This window comes from Lithobates pipiens, unplaced genomic scaffold, assembly GCF_037356315.1.
Source record: "Lithobates pipiens isolate NorthernLeopardFrog02 unplaced genomic scaffold, aLitPip1_a1.2 Scaffold_3, whole genome shotgun sequence".
Taxonomy (NCBI): domain Eukaryota; kingdom Metazoa; phylum Chordata; class Amphibia; order Anura; family Ranidae; genus Lithobates; species Lithobates pipiens.
Window position 1 is genome coordinate 60,410,314 of NW_027507790.1, and position 26,186 is coordinate 60,436,499.

At 42.7% G+C, this 26,186-nt stretch overlaps 1 protein-coding gene and 1 non-coding gene across 10 annotated transcripts in view; both read right to left on the reverse strand.

Moving 5' to 3' along the window:
- The window catches only part of LOC143940419 (E1A-binding protein p400-like), a 198,696-nt gene that overhangs the window by 94,880 nt on the left and 77,630 nt on the right, over positions 1 to 26,186 (reverse strand). For all 9 annotated transcript variants that reach the window (XM_077461762.1, XM_077461761.1, XM_077461758.1 and 6 more), the window contains 4 exons: positions 25,817 to 26,106; positions 9,779 to 9,981; positions 6,024 to 6,193; positions 5,360 to 5,556 (listed from right to left, as the gene is read on the reverse strand). In XM_077461762.1, coding sequence (XP_077317888.1) covers positions 5,360 to 5,556; positions 6,024 to 6,193; positions 9,779 to 9,981; positions 25,817 to 26,106 — 860 coding nt within the window. The remainder of the gene's footprint in view (positions 1 to 5,359; positions 5,557 to 6,023; positions 6,194 to 9,778; positions 9,982 to 25,816; positions 26,107 to 26,186) is intronic.
- Positions 5,801 to 5,929, reverse strand: LOC143941521 (small nucleolar RNA SNORA49). The gene has a single exon (XR_013264210.1). It is a non-coding gene; the product is annotated as a small nucleolar RNA SNORA49 (small nucleolar RNA).

Consider the following 26,186-nt stretch of genomic DNA (forward strand, 5'->3'; position numbering starts at 1 on the left):
TAATCGATCAGCACAGACCCCCCTGTCAGAGGAGCAGCCGATCGGCTCTCCTCTACTTGCGTCTGAGAGACGCAAGTGAGGAAAAGGCGATCACCGGCTCTTCCTATTTACACTGTGATCAGCCGTGATTGGACACAGCTGATCACATGGTAAAGAGTCGCAGTCAGAGATTCTTTACCGAGATCGTAGTTGTGGTGTGTCAGACCAATACACCGCAACAACTATCGCCGCGATGCGCGCCCCCGGGGGGCGTACAGCGGCTTAATTTCCTGATTACGTCATATGACGACCGGTCAGGATATTAAAACCACTTTGCCACCGTCATTTTGCTATATGGCGGGCGGCAAGTGGTTAATATATGTCTAATACAGAACCGCTGGTGCAACTTCAGTGTACTAAGTTTATAACTAGTAACAGTGGGGGACAGTTTAACGTTCACTATTTTGTTAACTGCAACACCAAATGTTATTTTTGCCATCACTTGTAGTATTTTCTCTGTGCAATATGTAGGCAGGACCACAAGAAGGCTGCGGGATCGCCTCTTTTTTTTATTTTTAGATTTTATTTTTTTAAATTTTTATAACAAATTAAAAAAAATTGTGAGAAAAACTGAGACAACTACTACATTAGCCTGGCACCACATCCAATAATACGTTGAGAAAAGCAAAAAGAGGAAAAATTTACTTTTAAGTGCTCATGCACACAGACGTTTTAAAAAACTGGCTGCAAAGCTAGCTCCGACGCCTGGAAAAATCGTCGTTAAAAACATGATTTTTACCGCGTTTTGCATTGGCGTTTTTGCGCGTTTTTTAGCGTTAGCGGTAAGTAGCGTTTTTTAAGAAACACATCTCTTGGCTATAGCACTCAGAAAACAAAGAAAATATGTTGCGTGTTTACGCGCGTTTGTGCGCGTTTTCCCGCGATTCGCGTTTTCACAGCTCTAGCTCCACGCCACGGAACGCACTGGTCCTGGGTTTTTTTTACAGCTTAAAAACGCCTATGCCATTTGCAGCTCAAAAACGCCTAGGTGGGCATGAAGCCATAGACTAACATGGACAGCCGTTTTTAAGCTGCAAAAAAAGCTCAAAAAAGCGGCTGTAAAAACGTCCGTGTGCATGAGGCCTAAGGCTGCCAATATAATCCCCAATAGGAATAGGAATCTTTACATTATAGAAAAAAAATATCAAAGTTTCTTAAATCACATAAAAACATCATAAAAGAAAAATATGAACATTAGTGAAAGTTACACTATACCATATTAATTTTTTATAACAAATCATGAAAAAAAGAAAAAAGAAAAAAAACAAATAAATAATTACATAAAAAAGGAAAAAAAAAAAAAAAATACATGACAAATTTAAAACAATGAAAAAAAATCAAAGCAGATAGATATGTATCATTAACCACTTAAGGACGATTTGCCCCTTAATGACCAGGCCATTTTTTGCTATATGGCACTGCGTCGCTTTAACTGACAATGGCGTGGTCGAGCGACGCTGTACCCAAACAAAATTGATGCCCCTCAAATATAGCTTTCTTTTGGTGGTATTTGATCACCTCTGCGGTTTTTATTTTTTGCGCTATAATCAAAAAAAGCGCTATAACGTCCCCATAAGTCTTTTTATGATGAAACGTACGTCGGGTGGCAGATGTGCTGACGCCTTCGGGATACAGCGTAGGTTGGACAAGCGATTGCATGCCAGCCGGCATTTTTTATGGGCGTTCTTACTGCTTTCTATGTAAGTGTATTTCTTTACCTTTATTAAATTTGTTATACGGAAATATGCTATGGTGTGTCTTCTTTCCATTTCCCTGGGATCCCGAGTACTGCCTTTCTGCTTCACGTGCTGCTGTTAACGGTCCCCTCCTGTTTTATTCAATAAGGGAGCCTACTGTGATCATGGTCTGAGGAGGTGCTATGGAGATTGACTGACTATGGGCATGAAATCGCTTGCCTTTTGGCAAGCGCATATTTTGTGTGGCGGTGGTCACGATCCTTGGTGTTTTTTCGGTTGCACAGAAGATTGAACACTTTTTATTTTATTATTTTTTCATTATTACACCCATTACTACCACAATTTTTTTTTTATTATCACTAATATATACTTATTTGCTTTATTTTTATTTTATTTTTTTTTTATTTAATTTTTATTGTTACTATTAACTTAATATTTTCTATTTTTTCATGAATTCTTATGAATTTTTACTTTTTATCAATTTAGGTACCGTATTTATCGGCGTATAACACGCACCCCAAGTTTAGGAGGGAATTTAAGAGAAAAAAACTTTTAGGAGGGAAGTTTAAGGGAAAAAAAACTTACATTTAAATGCCCATCAATGCAACCTTGTCAGTGTCATTTGCAGCCTTGCCAATCACTTGCAACCTTCCCATTGCAGCCTTGTCTCCTTGCCATTTTAAAAATGGTGTCGCCGAGATACAGAGCGGATGTCCTGTGTATCTCGGCGGCGCTTGTTCTCGGCCGTTTTAGGTGGCTTTCGGGCATTTTCGGCAGCTCTCGGCTATTTTCGGCCCTTCTCGCCTATTTTAGGCCGCACTTGGCCGCTCTCGGCGGCTTTCCGAAAGCCACTGAGAACGGCCGAAAATACCTTAAAGCCGCAGAGAGCAGCAGAAAAGGTTAGGCAGGGCGGGGGATCGGCGTATAACACGCACCCTAGATTTCCCCCTGATTTTAGGGGGGGGGGGGGGTGGAGTGCGTGTTATACGCCGATAAATACAGTATTATTTTTCATTTATTGGACTTTTATATCACTTCACTGGGATTTTTTGAATTTCATTATTAACACTTGTTATTTCTAATTTGTTTTATAAATTATGTTATGTTTGATTTATTAGAGGGGTAGATCAACTTTTATAAATACAAATTTATAGTATTTATGTATGTGCGTGGCTTTTTCCTTTTGTTATGTTAAAAATAGTTGGGTTTAATAGTATATTTACATAAAAACCACTTGCCTACATTAAGTGGTTAAGGAAAGGAGAGGCAGCCATTCATGAAAACCAGAGAGCAGAAATGCACACCAAGTATTCCCCACGGCATTTTCAGCCCAATTCGGAACAAAAGGCTTCTATCCATTTTTCTCAAACTTTTAAAGATGCATACCGTTGAAGATTATTATATTATATAGTACATGTTTATCCGTTTCCTGTACCCAGTCCCCAAGGGTAGGAGGGTTAGGGGATACCCATCGAGAGGCTATTAATTTACGTGCCAAAAAAGCATTCTCATTATGGCCACTGCCTCGTCGTATTCTAAATTATTAGCGTTTATATACCCGATGAGAGATAGGACAGGATCAGGAGTCAGCAAGATCGCCTCTATGACCATTTGTAAGATACTGAAAAAAAAATAATTTGGCTAATATTGCTAAGCATTTGAACTAACGTCGTGGAGGGGATTCCACACCTTTTCAGGTTTAGAGTAAAATGCCCAAAGAGAAGTGGTGGTTTATTTGGACTGCTCTGTAAAAGAGAGGTATTCTGGATTTTCCAGATGTAAACAGGGAGACCAATGGGGCTGATTTTTGAATGGGATGTCACTAATTTCTGCATTGCTTCCAAAAAAAAAAATGGTGCTGCAATGTTTTGTATTTGTTTCTGTTACTTTTAGGCTTCTTGCACACTGCAGCTTGAAAAAGATCAGTACAGCTTTTTCGTTTTTTTACTAAGCTAAAATAGAGGCAATTAATTGTTCTTCAGTAAAAAAAAAAAACAAAAAAAAAAAACAAATCTGCATTTTTGGTAATTTACGCCTCATGCATGCAAATATGCGCGAAATGTGTGCAAATGCCCTTTTACATGTTTTGTGCAGAAACAAAACGTAATAATTTTTTGCGCGCGTAAATACATATAAGAAAAAGTAGATGCTCCAACAGGAGTACTGTGTGCAAGAGGCCTTAATCAAAAATTGACAAACCTTTTGAAGCGCGAGGGCCACTTAAGCGACTTGGTAACCAGTCGCAGGCCATAATGAACAGAGCAGGCAGATGACAGGTCCATGCAGCATATGCAGAGCAGAAAGGGACACAGCGCACACTACTCTATTGGCCCTCCAAACTGATCTGCCCAGATGGAAGGGGACGAATCACCCCTTCTGTTTTTTCTTTTAAGCAGATCGAATTAGAGGTAGGTCGGTTTAAATGGCCACAAGTCATTTTACATCTGTGGCTCAATAGAGGTGAACGAAGGGTCCAATTGGGTCTGACTGATTGTGTCAAAGGGGCCTAAGGCTGCTTTCACACCGATGCGTTGAGGTATACCCACACCAAGGGTGCAGCGTGGTGCACCTGTGGCTTTCCTGCGGGTTAGCTGCACTTAGACTTCTATTATATCCTGCAGGTGTTTTGCACTTTCTGAAGTGCACCAACCCACAGGTAATAACAGAAGTCTATGGCTCAGTGCAGGTAACCTGCAGGTGTTCTGCGCTGCACCTGCGGATCAGTTTGAAAGCAGCCCAGTAACCACTGCAGAACAGATATGCCCATATATGCACTGTGATTTTAGTATTAAACTTACCTTTAGGTATCACCAGCTGTTGCTATCCCAAGCAGAGAGAATTTGGTATCACTCCACCTGTGACAGGAGTTGGTGCTATCCATGAAGCATCAGCTTATGCCAACCAGCCATCCAAGAGCAGGAGGTCGCGGGCCACATCAGAGGGCTCCGCAGGCCACATGTGTCCCCTGGGCCACTGGTTGGGCACCCCTGGTTTAGGATATTTCTTGTAAGTTGATATATGTATTTTTTTCTTTTTATTTTGTTTCTGGCATATATATGTGTAACTTTTGTGGGCGCGTTAGTTTCTTTCCCCTTTGTGCTTTTTGATTGTCTTGTTGGTTTTACCTGTGGATGAGATACTGCATATTTTATATTTGCGTGTGACAAAGAATAAAGCGCTAGCATAGCGTTAAGCATGTCAGCGGGGCACCCTACTCCTCCCCACTGCTATTTCCTTGATGCTTTTATCCAGTTTGGTGTTTTTTTAAATACAGGAGATTTCTATAGTGGTGTGGCTGTCTCGACATCCTTTTCCCTTCATCAGCTGTGCACTGGGCTGGCATTTGTTCAGTGCTATTGTGGCAGCATGTGGCTGACAGACCAGAAGCAGCATTTTCTCTTGCTTTATAATTTAAAACTGGAGAGTGCAATATCTGGTGCAGCTATACATAGAAACCAATCAGCTTCCATTTCTTTTGTCAATGCTTAATTGAACAACCTGAAGTTAAAAGCCGATTGGCTATCATGCAGACCTGCACCAGATTTTGCACTTTCCAGTTTTAGTACATCAACTCACCAGTGTGGAGCACAATAAAAAACAAAACACCAAAATCATTTCAGTACCTGTATACATGAATGTCTTTTGCTCTTCCAATGAGATCACACCAAGACTGCGTCTTTCCATCCATAACAGGGTTTACATCTGTGTCATAGAATATTACTGTGTCTGCTTCTACATGATGCACTCCTAAAGAACGGATGTGAGTAGAAAGTACCATACTGAAAATGCGTGGGTCTCTGTTGAAACTTTTCATGAGATCCTAAGAAAATTTTTTAAAACAATATTAGTTAACCAAAAAAAAAATATATATATATATAGTGTCTCACTTTTTAAAACCTGAAATAGGAAGTGCCTATTCTGCTGTACAAAAGATTCAAAGCAGCAGTGGAAAAAGTACATCTGGAGAATGAGACTATGCCTTGTTTTAGGCAGCTCTTAGAGAAAATAATTTTATAAATTACTACTACATTGAAGAAGAACAGGAGAACGCATAACCATAATTATATGTATGCTCAACTTTGCCAATCCTCTGGAAAAGGGATTCCAGAGGTAACAAGAGAACATTTACTTTATCCTCAAGTAATGCCAGAGAATGTATAGACAACAATAACCCTGGAGTAAGGATGAGGAATAACAAATGGTCCAAAAATTTCTGATAATCTGATGAACAAATATGTGTAAAACAAGAATATTGAAGTAGCAATCACTGCAGTAACCTGGTCACACCTGGCACTGATTGAAGTTGGCATTTTCATCAATCCTCAAAAAGGTGAATGAATGGTAGTCCAAAAAGATCTCCAATATGTCCAGCATAAGTACCATCTGGGAGAAAATTAGCACACGCCGACCCTCAGACCTCAGTTTCTGGAGGAGTATGGATAACGCCTCTAGCTTTCCTGTGGATGTAAAAAAGTAATTATACAGCTTTCATACAAAGAATAAATAAAAAAATAAAAAAACACCACATACCATGCTTACCTGCTCTGTGCAATGGTTTTGCACAGAGTAGCCCCGATCTTCCTTTTCTGAGGTCCCCTGCCAGCGCTCGTGGCTCCTCCTCTATGACGAGTGCCCCTGTAGAAAGTTGCTTTTTATGGGGGCACTCGTGCAAACTCACTCCCAAGCCACCACGTCAGCCTCTATTGAAGGCCCCCACATCACAGAATCTGATTGAAAGCAGCAGGAGTCAATGGCCCCCACTGCTATCAAACTGCGCTGTGAGGGGGGAAGAGAGCAAAAAGAAATGCTGCTCTCATGCACAGCACTGGCTCAAGATCATGGCCAGGTAAGTATAAGGGGAGTGAGGGAGGATTCTGTGATACAGAAGGTTTTTTTCATCTTAATGCATAGAATTTCTGAACGTATTTGTTGTGGTTTCTTTGTTTGTATGGATTATATGGGTTGTTGACATGACATTTTCACCACATGGTAATAGCACCTTTAGAAATATATTTACCAAAAAAATGGTGACGTATTAATTATATATATATATATATATATATATATATATATATATACACACATACATACATATACACACACACACACGCACACACACACATATATACACACACACACACATATACGCACACACACACATATACGCACACACACACATATATACGCACACACACACATATATACGCACACACACACATATATACGCACACACACACATATATACGCACACACACACATATATACGCACACACACTTCTTTTTTTAATGGTCAGGACTGCTGCATATGAATGTTTTTTATTTTCAAAAGCAGCCAATGTCCCTTTTCACATTAAGATTAGGATCTCTTACTAACTAGACCAGTGTTTCTCAACTCCAGTCGTCAAGGCACCCCAATAATGGGAAGCCTGAAAACATGACCTGTTGGGCATGCCTTGAGGACTGGAGTTGAGAAATACTGAACTACACCTTGTGACCTTCAAGGTGTAAAAATACGCATTCCTTTTCAGACCTTCTATGATCGGTATGACAAATTAACATGAGTATACTGGGATTTTGATACGTTAACTATGCATAATTCTGTGACATTATGCACCAGGAAACCTAATCATTGCATTTCTTTTCTTCATGTAAATTTGCACTTTGTCAAGCATATGCTTAGTTTCATTGCAATATGCATTGTGTTGCAATGTGTACCCCTTTCCCGTTGTAGCTCATCTGTTTTTTTCAAAACAATGAATAAAAAAATTGGATTTTGTACGATAAAGAAAATTGGATTTTTCCTGCATCTTACCTGTAAAAATCCTTTTTTTGGAGTACATCATAGGACACAGTTATATATGCATAACTATTTGGGTTATACACCACCTGTAGGTGAATTGACATGGGTAGATCAATCAAACAGGAAGTCTTGCCCTATATAACCCCTCCCATACAGGAAGTACTTTAGGTTTTGTAGCAATCAATAAATTACCAAAAAGATGGGAAGGGACAGTGCAGAGATAACAGGATCTAGAACCATTAGGTCCAGCTGGACTGCAAGTGTCCAAGGAACATCCCCTGCAAGATTTGCTATGTCAGTGTACCAAGCTCTCCTGGGCTAATTTGGCTAACACTATTATCAGTGTTACCACATCCCGGATTCAAAAGATTGCAGTTGAAACAGAGGGAAGGCGTCAATTAGGGAGAACTGGTAACCAAGGTGTTACCAGTGGATCTACCCCTATTGTCAGTGGGACTCTTGTCCCAGACACAACGTATCCAACTTGCAGAACTTGGAATCCAGTAGATCCACCTGCAGAGTTCCCCAACATAGGCAGATTGCCAAAAAACATCTCGAGGTACAGGGACCACATGGTCCCGGCATTTATTATGGATGCCTGGAAAACTCCCCTTGCCATTTTTCTATACTTGGGATATTTCTAAAAATAGAAAAAGTGCAAAATGCAGACTTACCCTTCCTGCTGCAAGACTATGAGCTTAAGAGGAGTCTAATCTTCACCCATCACAGTGGGTTCTGTCGTAAAAGACCTTAAACTGGGATCCACTCCCCTGGACCTGTATAGCACCCTGCAGGAAAGCAACTTAGAACAAACACTGCACAGGATTCCATTACGCAGGGCCCAGCGTTGTAAAGGCTGCATTACAGGCAAATCTCAAGGAATATTTTTTCCTATCCAATGAGGCTTGGATACCATCTATTTTGGCTGACAGCTTTTTGAACAGATCCGATTGAAGTCCATGATTCTTAAAAGAAGATCCAAGTATGCTCCAAGAGCACATGCATCACATCAGAGGTCATGCTGGTTGGCTGGAGGAAGAAGCATTTCAGCTCCCTGACACAGCTTGTTCTCTCAGTGCGAGGCAGTGAGTGCTCAATACAGCCCCCAGTGGTTACACATAGGCATGACAATATTTTACTGATCTTAAAGGAGACATTCATAAGAAAATTCAAAACATTACTTAGAAAACTCCATTTACCTTTCCCGCCGCAAGGTTTTCTGTGGTAAACCAACAGACCCAATCTTCACCCTTCATGGTGGGTTCCGTTAAACCTTCAGGAGCTGGGGATCCTAGAGGAAACCCACAAACCTGGACCTGCAATAGCACACCGGCAGTAAACTTTATGGTCTTAATACCAAAAAGTACTGGATTCCAGGGTCCAGCTCTCAAAAGAGAAGCATTCACAGGCAAAACCTCAGTTTCTTTGGACACGAGGTCCGGGTACCATTCAATTCGGCCAGAAAGACACCTTGAATGCATCCGTCTGAATAGCTAGCCCCAGCAAGGATTGCTCCAGAGGAGCTCAGCTCACCACATCTTTACTCCCTGACCAACACCTAGACACCGGCGAAAAAACTGAGGTACTCCCACCAGTGGGAGGGGTTATATAGGGAGTGCACTTTTTAATTTAGTGCGTGCCAGTGTCCATCACCTGAAGGTGGCCTATAACCCACAAAGTAACTACTATGGCACTGTGTCCCCTGATGTACGATAAGAAAAACTGAAGTACTTCCTGTATAGGAGGGGTTATATATAGGGAAGGCCTTCCTGTTTGACTGATCTACCAGTGTCCACCTATAGGTGGAGTATAACCCAAATAGTTATGAATATAACCGGCTCTGTGTCCTGTGATGTACAATAAAGAAATAATACATTTTAAAATAAGATTTACCCAGACTATAATAGCTTTCTTTTAAGGTGCTTCCTAAATGAATGTTTTCCCATGCTACTCAAAGTAACTCCGGTGTATCAAATTTTGTTAAAGCCACATTTATACCACGGTTTGAAACACTTGTCTTTGTAGCATTGCAGAACCTCTGCCCTATTCAGACTTTCATCTACCTAATGGCTCTTTACATCTGGTTGAACACATCTGATATAGGCTAAGCCTTATTAACTTTGATAGGTGGTACATGAATACTACATCTTCCTCAAGAAAAAAAAAGTAAACAGGCATTTCTGAAAAAAAAAATCTTAAAAAGGAAAAAAGGATCAGAACCACAAATGTGTTTTCAACCTACCCGAGTCCCGCTGGATGAGCCGCAAATCTGGATCCTGTACGCAGTGAGGAGATGTTCGCTTTCGTAGGTCCTGAATGTAAGGATCTACATGCTGCCTCAGACAGTTTTTAAGGATCTTCATGTTGTGAGTGTACATGGGAGGAGGATGCAGCACTATCATAGATAAAGGAGTTGCAACAGCTGCAGGGACTATACACAGTGACCTTAAAAAAAAAAAAAAAAAGTTATGAACGTAACATCTTGCTAAAAGGCAATTTTGTTAAAGCGGCTTTCCACCGAAAAAAATAAATAATTAAGTCAGTAGCTACAAATACTGCTGCTGACGATTTTAAAAATAAGGACACTTACCTTTCCAGGGCGCCAGCGATGTCCTCACCTGAAGCCGGCTCCCAAGTGGAGGTGCAAGCATCTTCAGTAAGGGAATCTGGAAGTGAAGCCTTGCGGCTTCACAGCCTGGTTGCCTACTGCACATGCGCGAGTCCTTACTAGTCTGACCTGTGTGTCTCCCAGAAGACAGTGACATTTGGGCGGACAAGGTGAAGATCGCCGCAGATTCTGGGGCTATCACCGGAGGTGGGAGCAAATACCTGTATTAGACAGATATCTGCTCCCCCCACCCTCCTGAAAAATGCCAAACATGACATCGGAAGGGGGGAGGAACTGGATAAGCGGAAGTTCCATTTTGGGTGGAACTCCGCTTTAATTATTTTGTTAGATTCTTTATGCTTTACTGTTCAGAAAGAAATTGAGTAATGCACAAGACACAGGGCTTGTATTCCCAGACCATGGGTTATATTCAGGCTACTTTTAGGTGACTGGATACTGGCAAAAACTTTCTAGGGCCATCCCTAGTGCAAAAAAATAGATTTTTTTTTTCTTATCACCAATCCCTTTTTGAGTTAATTGACGGACACAGCACTTCCATTCTTGACCTTAGGGTTATTTCACCACCTTCAGGAGTAGGACTAGGCAGAAAAATAGAACAAGCACAGCACTGCCTAGGGGCGGTCCTTACTGGTACCCCCTACTCTGCTACAGGCAGCTAATTTTGTTACAACGCAGTACAAACACAAACAGGAGGGGTGGGTGCTGTGTCCGTCAATGAACTCAGAGAAAGGGATTTCTCGGTGAGTAGAGAAAAAAATCCAGTTTTCTTTCATTCATTGACGGAAAGCAATTTCATTATTGACCCTAGGGGTGTCCCAAAGCAGTGCTACAATGAGGGGTGTAATAAATTTTGTGAAAAACAGTGTAGCGCTTATTTGTTTTTACCACATTACAATGTGACCAATGTAATCAGTGCATACATTAAACTGTGCAAACAAATAAATACATTTAAACACTCTTTGCTGTATATGATAAACAAAGCTGGAATGTCCAAACAAATATATGAAAAAATATATATATATATCAAAAATAGGAAAACAACGTGAAAACAAGTGAAAAGTTCTCCAAATTTTCTGTGTATGATACGATGAAGTGTAAACAGTCCTACACCTTCTCCAAGGAATAATCGCACAATCACCGCGTGAACCCTCCACCACATGAAATGGGGGCTTACCAGACTTAATGGATCCTACTCAAAATTATATTTGGAGGATCATATATGCTTGTAGATATACATAGGCTTTTTCGGTGTTGTCCTTTTCTGGAAGACTTTCAAGTGTGGCTATTTCCTCTACAGTATGTCTCCATCCACATAAATCATCATAGGTAATGGGGTAGATATAAAGGAAGGAAGCAGGGACCACAATAGTGTAACTCCGTTTTTCGTTTAAAGTAATTTAATAAAAAATTATCAAACTCACGTGTACAAAGAACATAAGCGCTTTTTCAATAAAATCTCAGGCTGCAGTGAAGTCCCGACGCGTTTCGTCTTAAGCAGACATCATCTGGGGTACAACTTCAAGGCAGCCTCCAGTTTATATAGCCAGACCCCCAATCAGGCCTAGATTTCGTCCATCAGTGAGGGGTGGGAAATGAGGGGTGGGAAAACAGAAAAAAAAAAAAAAAAAAAAAGGAAAAATAACCCCCATCCAAGCAGAAACCCCTGAAAAGGGAGCCAAAACCTCAGATGGCTGTCTGCAGCCTAAACACACATCTGAAGATGCCCAAACATCCACCCCGTAAAAAACTTGGTGTAAGTGTGCACGGACAACCGCCTTACTCAGGAAGCACTAATCGCCCTGGTAGAATGTGCTGTGATGGGAAAGGAGGGCACCCGCCCCTAATGGCATAAGCCTGGACAATAGTCTGTCTGATCCAACGAGAAATAGTTGCCGAAGAGGACGCCAAGCCCTTCCTTGTGCCATCCACATTTACAAACAGCGGATCTGACTTCTGAAAAACAGATACACACGGAAAGCCCAAACCACATCTAAAGAGTGCAAGACGACCTCCTTGGGGTGAGACGGTCAAGGACACAAGGAAGAAAGGACAATGTTTTCATATAGATGAAAGGCAGATACCACCTTAGGGAGAAACGAGGAATGCGGACGCAGCACCGCCTTATCCTTGTGGAAAACCAAATGGGGAGACTTACACAAAGCCGCCAGCTCAGAAACTCACAGAATGGACGCAACAGCCTCTAGAAAGACAACCTTCTGAGAGAGCGTGAAAAAGGGGATCTCCCTAATGTTCTCGAACAGTGACTTCTGAAGTACTGAGAGCACCAGGTTTAGATCCTACAGAGAGACAGTGACGAGCGTATCGGGGGAGCCACAAGCCGAACCCCTTGAACAAAAGGTACGCACCAACGAGTGAGCAGCCAATGGCTGCTGAAAAAGAAAAAGAAAAAAAAAAAAAAAGATAGCCAGGGCCTATATTTGCTCCTTGATAGTGCTCAAAGCCAGATTCTGATCAACCCCATGCCAATCTTAGAGACCGAATAGGAGCGCAGATGTCACCCCACAGCCTCGCACAAAGATGTAAGCCATACCGGTGCGATGATAAATCCTCCGTGAAGTAGACTTACGCTCCTTCAACATAGTGGGAATCACAGAAACCAGCAACCCTGGTTTCTCAGCACATGGCATTCAATAGCCAGGCTGCCAGAGCCAGAGATAGTAAAGCAGAGTGGAATATAGGTCACTGGGACAGGAGGTCCTCCCACACCAGCAGTCACCAGGGGGCGTCCGCCACCATCCGTACCATGTTGGCATACCATGGACATTGAGGACAACTCGGAGCGATAAGAATAACCAGTGTCCCCTCGGTCTCTACCCTACGCAGCAGACGAGGGGGGAGCTTGAGAGGAGGGAAGGCATAAATGAGATAATACCCCCATGGCGCCACCAATGTGTCTGACGCATCCGCCAAGGGATCCCCTGTTCTGGCCATGAATCTCTGCACCTTCTGGTTGAGATGGGAGGCGATCCATGTCTGGCGTGCCCCACTGCAGGCAAATGAGATGAAACCTCCGGATGCAGCGAACACCCCCCGATACAGCAACTGACGGCTGAGGTAGTCCGCTTGCCAGTTTTCTATGCCCGGAATGTAGATGGCGGAGAAAGCCAGCACATCAAGTTCTGCCCACCGCAGAATGTGAACTGAGCTATCGGGGAGAAGAGCCTTGGTGAGAGAGGTAAAGAAGAACCCAAAGATCACTGTGGCTGAGCTCCAGAGATGCAGTCGGGAGATGGGAGAAAGTTGTAGAAAGTCAACCATCACTGCAGCCCTCCACTAGTCGGGTCTTTATGGCAGAGTGGCCTGACGGAAGCCTCTCCTCAGTGCAAGACACATGAAAGCCCACATGGAGTTGTGGCAGTGTTTTTTCAGCTGCAGGGACAGGACGACTGGTTGCAATTGAGGGAAAAATGTATGCTGCCAAGTACAGGGATATCCTGGATGAAAACCTTCTCCAGAGTGCTCAGGACCTCAGACTGAGCCAAAGGTTTACCTTCCAACAACACAATGACCCTAAGCACACAGCTAAAATAAGGAAGGGGTAGCTTCACAACTCTGTGACTGTTCTTGAATGGCCCAGCCAGAGCCGTGACTTAAGCCCAATTGAGCAACTCTGGAGAGACCTAAAAATGGCTGTCCACAAATGTTTACCATCCAACCTGACAGAACTGAGGAGGATCTGCAAGGAGGAATGACACAGGATCCCCAAATCCAGGTGTGAAAAACTCGTTGAATCTTTCCCAAAAAGACTCATGGCTGTATTAGATCAAAAGAGTGCTTCAACTAAATACTGAGCAAACAGTCTGAATACTTAGGACCATGTGATATTTCAGTTTTTCTTTTTTAATAAATCTGCAAAAATTTCAACAATTCTGTTTTTCTGTCACTATGGGGCGCTGTGTGTACATTAATGAGGGAAAAAATTAACTTAAACGGTTTTAGCAAATGGCTGCAATATAATGAAGAGTGAAAAATGTAAGGGGGTCTGAATACTTTCCATCCCCACTGTATGTGTCCCTGCGAGGCATCTAGCCCGCTGGTCACCCCAGTCCAGGATGGGGCTCTTCGCACCGACCCAGCGAGGAGCTCAGGTCTGCACGCGTTCGGTGGCCAGGCTGGGGAGACTACCAGGATCTATGATATTCAGCCTGTCACCCAGCCCAGCAGTTGATTGCAGATGCAGATCAAAACTAAGAAAAAAAATTAAAAATAAAAACCAAAAGGAACCACAGGTCCCAGCAGTGTGTGGGGGTTACTACCAGAAAGGACCTCCCCTAGGCGGTGCTGTGCTTGTTCTTTTTTTCTGCCTAGTCCTACCCCTGAAGGTGGTGATATAACCCAGAGGTCAAGAATGGAAGTGCTGTGTCCACCAATGAACGAAACAGAAAATAATTTATGACAACAGAAGACAAAGTAAAGGGGCCTGTGTTCTGTATTGTACTCCAATATAGAGATTTAGCCAACATTCATATTTTCCTAATCGTAAAGTACAGGACACAGGGCTTGTAAACTTGGGGGGGGGGGGGGGAAACAGCAAACAGAACTGCAAATAGACCATCAAAAAACAAGGGCTTCATCTGAGTGTCTCCAACAGAGTGCAATAGTCGGTGCATTAATTTCCACCCAATGTGGGTCTCTGATGACATATCGATGAGCTTAATGCACCGACGTTTGCAAGCCATTATCTTAACAGAATGTCCAAGGATTACCAGAACACTTTCTACCTTTATCTTGTGCAGCAATTAAGAAAAAATCTTTATCGGAGAATCCATATATCAGCCTGAATGGAATTAAAGTGGATGTAAACCCCAGTCATGAAATCTGACCTGGGCACATATATATTTGTAGTTTGTCTATCTCTCTCCAAAGCCCTAAGTCCTGCGTCTTTCCTCTGTTATAAGCATGATGACTTGACAAGCTCTCCAACACAGGAGATAAATCAGCTGTAAATGTTGTGGGGAGGTAACTTAAGAGACAGATAAGCAGAGAGGTTATCTATTCGCAGCACAGCTTTTCAAGTTTCTTCATTCCTTTGCCTATGTGGAGGAGGGCGTGTACCTTTCCTCCAATCAGCTCACACACAGTGTATGCCCAGACTACCTAACCACTGCTGAAAAAGGAAGATTTTGAACACGATGTGCGCTTTCTAAATTAAAATTACAAAGAAGACAGCTGATATACATGTAAAACTTGCGTAGGGAGATTTGTTTCATCTCTGTGTATCACCCGAGGTTGTTCACTTCACTGGTTATATACAGTTGTGCTCATAAGTTTACATACCCTGGAAGAATTTATGATTTCTTTCAATTTTTCAGAGAATGTGAATGATAAAAAACAAAAACAAAAAAAAAACACGTATTTTTCACCCATGGTTCATGTTTGGCTGAGGCCATTTATTATCAATCAACTGTGTTTACTCTTTAAATCATAATGGCAACAGAAACTACCCAAATGACCCTGATCAAAAAGTTTACATGCTCCAGTTCTTAATACCATTTATTGCCTCCTATAACATCAATGACAGCTTGAAGTCTTTTGTGGTATTTGTGGATGAGGCTCTTTATCTTCTCAGATGGTAAAGCTGCCAATTCCTGTAAATTCTTTGGCTGTCTTGCACGAACTGCCCTTTTGAGATCTAGAGTATCTTAATGATATTGAGGTCAGGAGACTGAGATGGCCACTCCAGAACCTTCACTTTATTCTGCTGTAGCCAATGACAGGTCGACTTGGCCTTGTGTTTTGGATCATTGTCATGTTGGAATGTTCAAGTCCGTCCCATGTGCAGCTTCCTGGCTGATGAATGCAAATGTTCCTTCAGGATTTTTGATAACAAACTGCATTCATCTTGTCATCAATATTGATCAAATTTTCTGTGCCTTTGTAGCTCACAAATCCCCAAAACATGAGCGATCCACCTCCGTGTTTTACAGTAGGAATGGTGTACCTTTCATCATAGGCCAAAAAGCTAAATTTTGGTCTCATCGCTCCAAATTACTTTGCGCAAGAAGGTTTGAGGCTTGTCTCTGTTCTGTATGGCGTTTTGTAAGCAGGATACTTTGTGCCATTTGCGTAGTAATGGCTTTCTTCTGGTGACTCGACCATGCAGCCCATCTTTATGCAAGTGTCTACTTATTGTGTATCTTGAAACAGCCACATTACATGTTTTCAGAGAGTCCTGTATTTCATCTGAAGTTATTTGTGGGTTTTTCTTTGCATCCCGAACAATTTTCCTAGCAGCTGTGGCTGAAATTTTAGTTGGTCTACCTGACCGTGGCTTGGTTTCAACAGAACCCCTTATTTTCCACTTCTTGATTAGAGTGTGAACATTGCTGATTGGCATTCTCAATTCCTTTGATATCTTTTTATATCCCTTTTCCTGTTTTATACAGTTTAACTACCTTTTCCCGCAGATCCTTTGACAATTCTTTTGCTTTCCCGATGACTCAGAATCCAGAAGCGTCAGTGCAGCACTGGATGAAAGATGCAAGGGTCTGTCAAGAGTCCAGAAACTCATTGACCTTTTATACACACACACACTAATTACAAGTAAACAGATCACATGTGAGGATGGTTACATTTAAAAGCCATTCAAACCCCTTTGTGTCAACTTGTGAGCATGTTATATGGCCAAAATCACCAGGGTATGGAAACTTTTGATTGGGGTCATTTTGGTAGTTTCCAACCAAGGCATCCGTTTCGTAGGCCAACGGATCCCTTGTCCTTGACACAAAGTTGTCGATCTTGTTGTTGAACCTGGACGCAAACAGATCCACGTCTGGAACTCCCCATCTTTGACATATTGACAGAAAGATGTCGGGGTGAAGGGACCATTCTCCCGGGAACAATTGTTGGCGACTCAAGTAGTCTGCCTGCCAATTCTCTATTCCTGGAATGAAAATTGCTGATAGGCAAGGAATGTTGTTTTCTGCCAAGATAGAATATGATTCACCTCTCTCTGAGCCGCACAACTTCTCATGCCCCCTTGGTGATTGATAAAGGCCACTGCTGTGGAATTGTCTTATTGGATCCTGACAGGACAATTCCATAGTCTGAGCATCCAGGCCTCTGGGGCCAGGCGTACTGCCCGAATCTCTAGAATATTAATGGGCAAGGTCCTTTCTGATTTGGACCATTACCCTTGGACAGACGCTTCTTCCAGGACTGCTCCCCAGCCCAGGAGGCTGGTATCTGTTACCACCTTCCAGGTGACTGGTAGAAAGGATTTTCCTTTTTGAAGATTCCTAGATATCAACCACCAATTGAGGCTCTGACGCACTTCGGGTGATAAACACACTGGAGAGTCCAGAGCTTGGACCTTCTTGTTCCAAGTTGACAGGACACGGTTTTGCCACAGTCTTGAATGAAACAGCGCATAAGGAATGGCCTCGAAAGAAGCCACCATCTTTACCAATAACTTCATGCAAAGTCAAATTGAAGGATTCTTCTTTGTTTTGACCAACTGAATCAGTTCCTTTATGGAACCGATCTTTTCCTGGGGCAAAAACACCTTCTTCTAAACTGTATCTATCATCAGCCCCAAGTACTACAATCTCATTGATGGTTTTAAAGGAGGATTTCTTTAGGTTGAGAATCCAATCTAGGTATTCCAGGTAGCTGACTGCGGTGACCAAACTTTGGTTTAAGCGGGTTGCCTGCTGATCTATCAAGAGTAGATCGTCTAAGTAGGCTAGCATCGTTATACCTTAAGCCCTTAACCTGGCTAAAGGAGGAGCCAGGACCTTTGTAAAACATTCAAGATGCAGTAGCTAGACCCAAAAGGCAGAGCTACAAACTGAAAATTAAGATTTTCTACCTCGAAGTGTAGAAATTTCTGGTGAGCAGAGAAAATTGAATATAATCTTTCACAGTGTCTACTGTAAAACACAAGGGTTTTGATATCCTGGCCAAATCCTGGGCCTGCTGATCTGGAATAAGCTTGAGTACCTCCATAAACTGGTCTTTTAAGGACTGAGATACTCCGATCGCTGCCAGTGCAGGCTGAACATCTGAAACTGTGAGCAAAACAGTTTTTAAAAAGTCAAACAAAGAAATGGGGTACGAATGGGTCGGTAAAATGGGGGTGAGCATATTTCCATCATTTCTTTGAACCTCACTCGTGTCCTTTAAACACTATATATGTCGATTACTTGTATGAATTATGTACAAAGAAATGTATTTTGTGAAATTAATTTATGTTTTCTCCTTTTTGAATTTATTATGTTGGTAGTTGGCTTATCCTCTGATGAAGCATTAAGCGAAACATGTCGGGATAAATCAATCGCAACTACCTCAACTTTACCATCTATTGGACCACAAAGTTGTATATAACCTCAGTATGATTATACAGATCATTGTTCTGCTTTTATGAATTATGTATAAATAAATTTTGTAATTTTTTAATAAGAATACAGTTTTTGACTTATTGCACCGTTAACATCCCACTCCTTTAGGTTTGGTTTACCTCAAAAAAACTTTTTTGAAGTTTTTAAAAAGGAATTCCAACTTCTTCTCTGTTGGATCTCTTAGCATATGAGCATTATCTACTGGACAAGTCAGGTCTCTGTTTACAGAGGATATAACAGCGTCAATGGCTGGAATTCCCCATTTCTTATAGAACTCTTCCTCCATAGGATAAAGACCCAAAAACCCTTTTGGAGGGAAAAAACGTTTATCTGGGTGCTCCCACTCAGAATACATAAGCTCCTGAATGGATAAGGAAAGGATGAACAGATAGGGGAGGCTTTAGTGAACCCAAACCAGAAGTGGGCTCATCGACTGACTGCGTTATTGGCAGTAAAAATGTGGAGCAGACAAATTCAGTGAGAGATTGTAACAACAACCTTTCCTGCAAACTTGATCCTTCCATATTAGGTTCTTCGGAAGAGGGGTCATCTGTCTCTTCCTGGTCCTTTGAGAGAAAATCGTCATCTCTCAACCCTCGTTCCTCAGCATGAGGGTCCTGAGCAATGGACGGGGATCTGCTGAGCTTAGTCCCAATTTGAGATGCAATTAAGCATAAATTTTTTGCTCCAAATTTAAAATGGTTGAAGAAAAAACCTCCTTAGTAATATACACAGGAACTGCAGTGTTAAGAGCAGCTGCAACACTTGCTCCTCCTGATGGCCCACTCTGACCAGCCATATTACTCTCAGGGGAGGATACCATCTTCTTTAAAATGGTTCTAGAGCCCTTTTTTTTTTTTTGGGTGTTTTTAACCCCTTTTCTGACCAAAGCCCGTTGCACAAAGCAAAGCAGAGGTACTACCAGAAAGGAACGCATCAACTGCTTAAGCAATAGTCCAGCTCTGCCGTTGCTATTAATGCCCAGCCTGATGCAGTAGTAAATGTGTCAAAAGGAATGCCTGTGTTACCAAAAACCTCTTGCATGCCACCTTTGCTCTTGTGTCCCTCCACAGCTTGCAAGAGTAACAATGGTGCCCTTTAAAAAAAAAACCTTCCCGCTCTGGACGTTGGAGGACGCCAACGCCGCACTAAGTCCCCTGTCTATGGCCTTTTCTTTTTCTCTTAAAAAAGAGGATTTCCCGCGTGAGCTCCAATCCTGTGGGATCAGCAGGGAGAGAGGCAGTAATGGTGAGGGGGGCCTGGAATCTGCCGAGCAGTGTGCCTTTTGTGCCCCCCCCCCCCTTTTTTATGAAGCACTCCTTCCCCAAGAAGAGGGGGAGAAAGAACAGGGGGGGCCATCTGGTGGGGAGGTAAGAACCCCCCCAGACTTACTGAAGGTCTGCTGGTGGCCAGAGGAAGAGAAAACTGCTGTTTCCTGGACACATCGTGAGCTCTCTGAGAAGCAAGAGGCGGCAAGTGCTCTATACAGCCCCCAGTGGTAACACATAGGCATGACAATATTTACTAAATTAAAGGAGACATTCATAAGAAAAATCTTTAAAAATTTGTTAGAAACTCCACTTACCTTTCCCGCCGCAGGGATTTCTGTGGTAAACCATCTGACCCAATCTTCACCCTTCACGATGGGTTACGTTAAACCTTCAGGAGCTGGGGATCCTCGAGGAAACCCACAATCCTGGACCTGCAATAGCACCACCGCCAGTAAAAGCCACTGATCGGTCTATTAGCAATAGATTGTCTAAGTACACCAAGACTGTTATGTCCCGTGCCCTTAACCTGGCTAGAGGTGGGGCCAGGACTTTTGTAAACACCCAGGGTGCTTTAGCTAGCCCCAAGGGCAATGCTACAAACTGAAAATTCTGCCGTTTTACCTCAAACCGCAGAAACCTTTGGTGAGCGGGAAAAATATAGGAACATGCAGATATGCATCCCCGATGTTGATAGATGCCAGAAGTTCTTCTAGTAGGATAGAAACTACTGACTTGATCGTCTCCATGCAAAAGGAGCGGTTCTTCAAGGAACAGATTTCAATTCTTTAGATCTAGATTGGGCCTGACATCTCCATTCGGTTTCGGTACTGTGAAGAGGTTTGAATAAAACCCCAAACCTTGCTCTTCTGTGAGGATCTGCATGATCACCCCAAGCCATTAATCGGTCAAGTGCCCGAAACCGATTGCCCTTTCTCTGGATCTTTTGGGATGTTTGACCTTAGAAAACAAGACGGTGGAAAGTCCTAAAATGACAGCTTGTACCCCAGAGTTACTGTGGAGATGACCCATCTGTCCTGAATTCCTTTTGCCAGGCTTCCGAAAACTGCAGAAGTCTTCTCCCCATCCTGACGAGGGGGGGGGGGGGGGTGCCTCTTCATGATGAGGCTTAAGGATTCTGCTTTGCAGGTTTCCGGCCCCAGGACTTCTTTTGAGCCTGGACCTGACCCTGAGGTTTTCCTCTAGAGTCTCACGGTGGAGACCGTCGCCACTGCCTAGAGGCGGAAGCCCCTGGCGCAGGAGAAACAGCCCGTTTAGAAGGTCGTTTATACTTTCTTTTGACTGGCAAATGAGTACTTTTTCCACTAGAAATTGTTTGGATGTATTTGTCCAAATCATCCCCAAATAGCCAATCCCCATGAAAAGGGAACCCCAGTCAGGAGCTTTTTACATGGTGCTTTGGCTGACCAATTTTTTAACCACAGGATTCTACGTATATGTACTAGCATAAGCGTAAGGCGGGACACCTGGTGAATAGAATCTTTAATGGCATCTATGGCAAAGCATAATGCTTTTGGTAGTTCAGGCCAATTCCCGGGCTTGTTGTGCAGGAACCTCTAAGGTTATGGTACCTTCTTTTTTTGGTGAATTATTCCTCCATGGGATAGAGAACTGAAAATCTCTTTGGAGGGAAAAAATGCTTATCCGGGTGATCCCATTCAGCATAAATAAGCTGTTCTAGTAAGGCACGCACATGAAACCCATGCAAAGGCTGCAAATGTTTTAAGGAACCCAACCCAAGGAAGAAACCAAGCTTTCAGCAGACTCTGTTAGGGGTAGCATGAAAGTAGAATGAACCATCTCCGTAAGAGGATTGCATCAGCAATTTCTCAGATTGTGAGGCTGAAAAAGGTTAATCTACCATTTTTTTCCTCCACAGAGGAATTATCGGTTTGTCTTTCCTCCTGATCGCTTGAGGGTAACATCTCATCCTGTGCCCACTGTTCCCCTTGCAAAGGGTCTAAAGTGGGGGAGGGGGATCTAGCATGTTTCCTATCCATTTGAATGGAGGATGCAATTAAAGCCACTAATCTTCCTTCCAGGCCCTGCAGGGTGGGAGGAAAAGACATCTTCAGTCATGTATACAGGGGCTGAGATGTGAGAAGCAGTTGCCCCATCAATTTGTTCCAATGGCTCACCCTAGCGTGCCATAACTGGTATTTCAGGCGAGTTCCTAGCGCCTGGGGGGGTAAAACCTTTGGTACTTTTTTGGTACACAGTCCTAAGCACAAAAGCAGAGGCACTATTAAATTGCACCTAATCGCTGAACATAGTCATGAGAGTGATTCCGCTATTAATTTCAGCCTAGTGCTGGGAAAAAAAGTCTTTCCTGTATCAGGAATGCCACTTGCAACCCTTACATGCCCCACCGCTCCTGTGTCCCAGCGTAGGCTTCGTTTTCTTCCTCTTTGCTGCCGAAGAGGGAATGCTCCAGCTGATTCTTAAGCCTCTGTGCTTCCTCGTGGACGTTGCATGGCACCACACCTAGGCCCCGCCCCCCTTCATAAACCTACCCCACTGTTTCATTTGAAAAATTATTCTCATCTTTCGGGTACGCAGACCCAACATGGGGGGATGGGGGGGGGCAGAGGGGGTTACAGCCACAGCTGTCTCCCTACCCTTCTGGTCCCTTCAGGGGGGAGAAAAGCATTCAGGAGATCTTACCTTGAGAGGTATCACCCTGCACAAGCTGCTGCGGCCACCGCACAGACTGACACTGAGCTGAAGTGAAGACAACAGATTAAGGTATGTGCATACACTCCCTCTAGTGGAGATTTAAGGCACAACATTTTTTCCCTTGAAGAAAGCATAGATGGACTTTTTAGTTCCTATGTTTCTTCCCTTAGCTTATCCCCGCCGCATGATTTGCTGAACAGTGAATCCAACCTTTACCCATCACAGCGGGCTGCATTTGGCAAACCTTCAAGGACCTGGTCCTTTTTTTATCAGGGTTCCACTCCCTTGGACCTGTAAAAAGCACCTCGCCAGGAAAAGCTTTTAGGTAATGTAGCATGACCAAAGCCCTGGGTCCCGGGTCCAGCTCACAGAGAGATGCGTTACAGGCAAAACTTCGTGCTTCGTATACGAGGCTTAGGTACCATCCACTTTGGCCTCAGTGGCACTTTGGATGGATCTGGTCTATTTAAATCCAGAATGGATCCCTCATGGAGCTCCTCAGAGCACATCTTCACTCGTGACCAACACCTTAGACACTGGTGAAAAAACTGAGGTACTCCTGATAGAAGGAGGGGTTATATAGGGAGTGAACTTCCTGGATTGGGTATACCAGTGTCCATCACCTGAAGGTACCTATATACCCATTAAGTTATTAACTTAGGCTCTGTGTCCCATGATGTACGATAAAGAAAAACATCTTATCTCTGCTTGCCAACAGTGGTTTCTCAACCAAATATTAAGTCCCGTTTTGCTTGGGGATCAAATATTTTACTCACTGAACTGCAACTCAATTTATAACATTTCTGTCATGTGTTTTTTCTTTTTTTATGGTTACTATTCAGTCTCTATCATTTAAAAAACACCTATGCTAAAAACTATAGACCCTTAATTTCTTTGTAAGTGGGAAAACTTACAAAATCTGCAGGGGGTCAAATTATTTTCCCCACTGTATAAGGTGCCTCTTACAACCAGGTTCAGCAGATCAAGCTTTTAACCACAAAATTGTGTGCATTTGCACAAAGATAAAAGACATGAAATTACATTATCTAGACGCAGCCACACAAAACAATAAGGCTGAGGGTATAATTTGCAATTATTCAAAGGTGTTTATTAAGGATTGAACTGGCAGGATCTACTAAAGGAAAAGTCAATTTTATTCCAATTAATTTTTTAAAAGGTTAAAAGTGAATATTCTTTCATAATTAGGCCAATCCACATGTAGTGCAGTTTTTATTTGTGCATGAGCAGGAAAGGTCTTTTTAATTTTGCCAGCCTCTTCAAGCGCATGGTGGCTTGTTTTGGCTGTAGAGAATCAGTTAATGCTGGGCAAAGATTAGTTTGCAGCGTGTCAGTGTCCATAGTAGAAACCATTTGTCGAGTAGGCATAGTCTGTGGCTCATAAAAAGCAGAGGACCAACACAAAGTGAGTAACTCCCCATTTCTCTGCCTGTGTATCTGCACGGTGTTCTAAGCACTTCAGATTATCTATTAAAAACCACTTACCGACTGGGCCATAGCCGAATGACGGCTACAGCAAGGTTGGATAATTCTGGGAGTGTGTACAATGACATCCTTCCAGGAGTGTCTGTGTTTACCGGGTTCTCAGGACCTGTAGTGTCATGGATCGGGGTAAAAGGCCAATCCCAGTGGCTCTTTAACATGTGATCGCTCAATCCAATGATGGAGCAATCACTGTCAACTAACCGGCGTCATGTCCGGTTCTCTCCGCTGCTCACACTGAACGCATGAGCAGAGGAGGGAGAAGCTGCAGTGTGAGGCTGCGTGAGTTTTCTTTCCTATTCCAAGTGCCCAGCAGTGCCCCATCTGTGCCACAGTAGTGCTCTACCATGTCAGAGCAGCGCCACATCTGTGCCCCGTCAGTGGCACTAAAGTGCCCATAAGTGCTCATCAGTGCCACCCTATCAGTGGATCCTCATCAGCGCCCATCAGTGGCATAAAAAAAAAAAACTTGTTTTTATTTTCTTTCCACATTTTCCAAAAACTTGTGGAAAAAAATTACATGTTTAAATGCCTTATAGAATATATGTTGTGGTGTTTTCTTTCCAAAATTTAGTCATTTTGTGGGCGTTTCCATTGTCCTGGTGCTCCAGGGCCTTCAAAGGTGCGATAGGTTGCCAGGAAATTACGCATGTAATTTATGTCCCTAGAATGCCTGATGGTGCTCCCTGTTGGGCCTCTGTATGTGGCCAGGCTGTGTAAAAGTCTCACACATGTGGTAACGCCATACTCAGGAGTAGCAGCGGAATGTGTTTTGGGGTGTAGTTGTAAGTATGCATATGCCATGTGAGAGAAATTACCTGTTAAAGTGACATGTGTGTGGGAAAAAATAAATCTAAATTTTGCAAAGGATTGTGGGAAAAAAATTAAAACATGAAAAAACGCACCATGCCTCTAAACACCTTGGACTGTCTACTTTCCAAAAAGGGGTAATTTGTTTTTTTTTTGTACTTTCCTGGCTTGTTAGAGCCTCAAGAAATGATAAGCCATCAATGTAATCAATTTTCAGTGATTGGCACCATAGCTTGTAGACCCTATAACTTTCACAAAGACCAATAATATACACAGATTTGGGTTATTTTTTTTGTACCAAAGATATGTAGCAGTATCAATTTTGGATAAAATTTATGAAGAAAAATTACTAAATTTGCAAAATTTTATAACAGAACTAAAGAAAAACGCATTTCTTTTTACAAAATTGTCAGTCTTTTTTTTTTTATAGCGCAAAAAAACACAACCCGGTGGTTATTAAACCACATGCTGAACAGCCGCCACAGTTGTACTGCGGCAGAATGGTATGGCTGGGCAAAACGGCGTTATGTGCGCATGCAATGTGAGTGCCCGGCAGTCTCGATCACTGACTGGCTCCCCCGATCGCCGCTGAGACACGGAGAACCCGGAACTGTGTGTGTAAACACACAGTTTCCGGTACTCTGAGGGAAGTGACAGATCATCTGCACAGTCCCCATCCCCCTTCAGTTAGAACACAAACTAGGACACACTTAACCCCTTCACTGCCCCCTAGTGTTAACCTCTTCACTGCCAGTGACATTTTTATAATAATCAACACATTTTTAACCGCACTGATCGCTGTATTAATGCCAATGGTCCCAAAAATGTGTCAAAATTGTCAGACAGTGCTAAAAGATATGGGAATAAACAAACAGATAGTAAATACATAATATTGTAATTCAGAAGTGGGTCCGTTTCAAATGGATTACTAATATAAAAAAGAACACAACACCAATTAATTTGGCTACTGATTATTGGTTGGAAATTAGGGGACCACATCTGATTATGCAATTTACCTTTTAGCAATAAGTTCCATAACTGCTTCCTGCTGCTTTATGCTCAGGATAAGGTGTCGCAATGGATCATTGGAGTTCTCGGGAGATCGAGAAGAGATTGCACAGTGTACTGATCCAGTCCAGCTCCACTGTGTATTCAACATGAAAGGCCGTGTATCAGGATAACGCAAGGTAAGCAGTGATAAAAGGTCTGTCCCATACACAGGAACTCGCCCACACCGTCGTTCATTGCAGCTGAAGAGTCTATCCAGGCGTTCTCTTAATAAACGCTGCTTGTCTTCTGTAGATTCCTTTTTAAATAGAAAATTTTGAAAAGTAATTCACTTGAAAGCCAACTTAAGATACATACCAGGTTGAAAGTGAAAGCAGG